The sequence below is a fragment of the Physeter macrocephalus genome, chromosome 19 (assembly GCF_002837175.3).
Source record: "Physeter macrocephalus isolate SW-GA chromosome 19, ASM283717v5, whole genome shotgun sequence".
Taxonomy (NCBI): domain Eukaryota; kingdom Metazoa; phylum Chordata; class Mammalia; order Artiodactyla; family Physeteridae; genus Physeter; species Physeter macrocephalus.
This window is the reverse complement of record NC_041232.1, coordinates 599,982-603,127: the sequence shown is the minus strand read 5'-3', so window position 1 is coordinate 603,127 and position 3,146 is coordinate 599,982. Positions and strand designations below refer to the sequence as shown.

The 3,146-nt window shown below is 40.1% G+C and overlaps 1 protein-coding gene across 1 annotated transcript in view; it reads right to left on the bottom strand.

Annotated features, from left to right (window-relative positions):
• SEH1L (SEH1 like nucleoporin) overlaps nucleotides 1–3,146 on the bottom strand; it is a 32,087-nt gene that overhangs the window by 17,334 nt on the left and 11,607 nt on the right. The window contains exon 4 of the mRNA XM_024120829.3: nucleotides 1,724–1,935. Coding sequence (XP_023976597.1) covers nucleotides 1,724–1,935 — 212 coding nt within the window. The remainder of the gene's footprint in view (nucleotides 1–1,723; nucleotides 1,936–3,146) is intronic.

Below are 3,146 nucleotides of genomic sequence, written 5' to 3'. Positions count from 1 at the left end.
TTTTTTTTTTTTTTTTTGCAGTATGCGGGCCTCTCGCTGTTGTGGCCTCTCCCGTTGCGGAGCACAGGCTCCGAACGCGCAGGCTCAGCGGCCATGGCTCACGGGCCCAGCCGCTCTGCGGCATGTGGGATCTTCCCGGACCGGGGCACAGAACCCGTGTCCCCTGCATCGGCAGGCGGATTCTCAACCACTGCGCCACCAGGGAAGCCCAGCATTATCTTTATAGATGAAAAATGTCAAATTAGTTCAAATTACTATTATCCAACTCTTTTTGTTGACAAAAAAAAAAAGGCCGAAGACAAGTCTTAAAGCATTTCACATCAACAGAATTCATTTGTGCTTTCCAGTAAAAATACTGTATGACAACAAGCACCAGTCCACCAATGATGTTTACAAAATCTGTTTCAAGCTTCTGTATATCTAACACTTTTATACTCAATAATCTCAGAACACTTTCATAATCCAATAATTTCTACATGAAAACAGTGTCATCATCCAATGGTAAACTTTGCACCCCCCCCCCACCTTTTTTTTTTTTGGCCATGTCATGCGGCATGCAGGATCTTCGTTCCCCGACCAGAGATTGAACTACCGCCAAAAAAAAAAAAAAAAAAAAAAAAAAAAAAAAAAAAAAAAAGACAAAGTACTTATATGTGTACTTAACACATAAAACATTATTAAATGTTTACAAAACATAAATACAAACATTGTAAATCTTGTCACTGTATAAGCAATATAACAAAATATTAGGAAATGGGAGGGTGAATGTGTGGTAGAAGCAAAAAAAAGCTAATTTCCCCTTTTATAAAAGAGATGTGAGTCAATATATAGTCTAAAAATTGATAAATCACTAGAGAAATAAGTATTTGAAATTAAGATAATTACCAATATAACTAAACAACTATTAACACTTCCACAAATAAAATATCTTGTCATATCTTCACAAGTGGAAAGCTTTGTAAATGTGCTAAAGTCATCTTTCACAGAATGAGTATAAATACTGTCTAAAGATAACACAGCAAGAACCAAAGGTATAAATAAATCATTTAAAAATAAAATAGTGACTACCAGAATTAAAATCTAAAAACAAAACTACTAACAGCATTTGTTTTTAGGGAGTAAGGGAACTTTTACCTCTCATTTTGTACTCTTCTAGATTATTTGAATTTTTTTATCAGGTGACTCATTACTCTTTTAATTTTAAAAACAGTTTAATAAAAATCAACTATGATACAGTCTTAGAATCACACTCTACACAGCAGTTAAAGGAGTAAGGAAGGACTAGTTACACTAACACATGGGAAAATGCCCATGATGTATCTGTAAGTGAAAAAGGCAAATTGCATGAAAGGAAAATGTTATGTCTAAACATGTCTGTGTGTCCACTTGTACATGAGAGCATATACTTTTATTTGCATATATTTGTGTTTATAAACACACAAATTAAATATTTGTTATTAAATATTTATTTTATATGCATGGAAAAAGTCCAGAAGGCACACCAGAATATTTACAGTGGTTGGCTTCTTCTGTGGAGTAGAAATAGGGGTTTAAGACATATGACAGGGTGGAGAAGACAGAATTTTTATTCTACATAATATACATTTTTTAAAATAATGAACAAGACTACTTAAGAAAAGCATTTGCAAAAAAATAAACCATCTCATGCTAAGTGTAATAATTATTAGGCTTATATCACCAGAGGACTGCTGTGTAAGTATACCTTGAAGGGTTCCAAGAAATACAACTACAGCTTAGCTTGCATGAGATCTCATGTTGCAGAGACCACTGGCTGAGATTCATGACGTCTGGTGCCTCGTAGATTCTGACTATACCATCTGCTGAACAGGTTGCTAACATAAGACCCATATGCTTAGGAGCAAATTTCACGTCGGTAACGGATGTTCTGCTGTCCACTAGCGTTGTCCTCTTGACCTGAAAAAAAATTAACAATTTAAATTAAATACAGGGACTTCCCTGGTGGCGCAGTGGATAAGAACCCACCTGCCAATGCAGGGGATACGGGTTCGATCCCTAGTCTGGGACGATTCCACATGCCGCGGAGAAACTAAGCCTGCACACCACAAGGAAGAGTAGCCCTGCTCGCCACAACTAGAGAAAGCCCTCACGCAGCAACAAAGACCCAACACAGCCAAAAATTTTTAAAAATTAAATTAAATCTTAAAATAAATAAATTAATTAAATACCAAAAAAAAAAGGATGGCAGAGTGGAAACAACACAGGCTCTGAAATCACACAGAACTCTTCTGCCACTTACTAGGTATATAACCTTGAATAAGGTATTCAAAACCTGTGTGGGCCTCAATTTCCTCCAAAGCACTTAAAATACCACATACACAGCTAGCCATCAGTAACAAACCAGTGACCTATAATCAATTACTCCCTCTATGGCAGAAGAAAGAAGGCCTTACGAAGTCTAACTTTATTAAATTAGGTAAGTACTCTCTTCTTTATTTTTGTTTTTTGCGGTACGCGGGCCTCTCACTGTTGTGGTCTCTCCCGTTGCGGAGCACAGGCTGCAGACGCGCAGGCTCAGCGGCCATGGCTCATGGGCCTAGCCACTCTGCGGCATGTGGGATCTTCCCGGACCGGGACACGAACCTGTGTCCCCTGCATCGGCAGGCAGACTCTCAACCACTGCGCCACCAGGGAAGCCCCAGTACTCTCTTCTTAAGCAGACAGGTCAGTAAACCAGAAGATGTTAGAATTTTCATATGGGCAGTTTTGTCATACAAAGCAGGCCGCAAGCCACAAAGTAAAAGAATTAAGATTCTTTAACAGCAGAATGGAGGGTGTGAAACTTTTTCCATCAAGTGTGTTAGTCCTACTCAAACTGCTACCATCCACTTTTAAAAGAAGGCACGTAGGGCTTCCCTGGTGGTGCAGTGGTTGAGAGTCTGCCTGCCAATGCAGGGAATACGGGTTCGAGCCCTGGTCTGGGAAGATCCCACATGCCGCGGAGCAACTGGGCCCATGAGCCACAACTACTGAGCATGCGCATCTGGAGCCTGTGCTCCACAACAAGAGAGGCAGCGATAGTGAGAGGCCCGCGCACCACGATGAAGAGTGGCCCCCGCTCGCCACAACTAGAGAAAGCCCTCGCACAGAAACGAAGACCCAACACA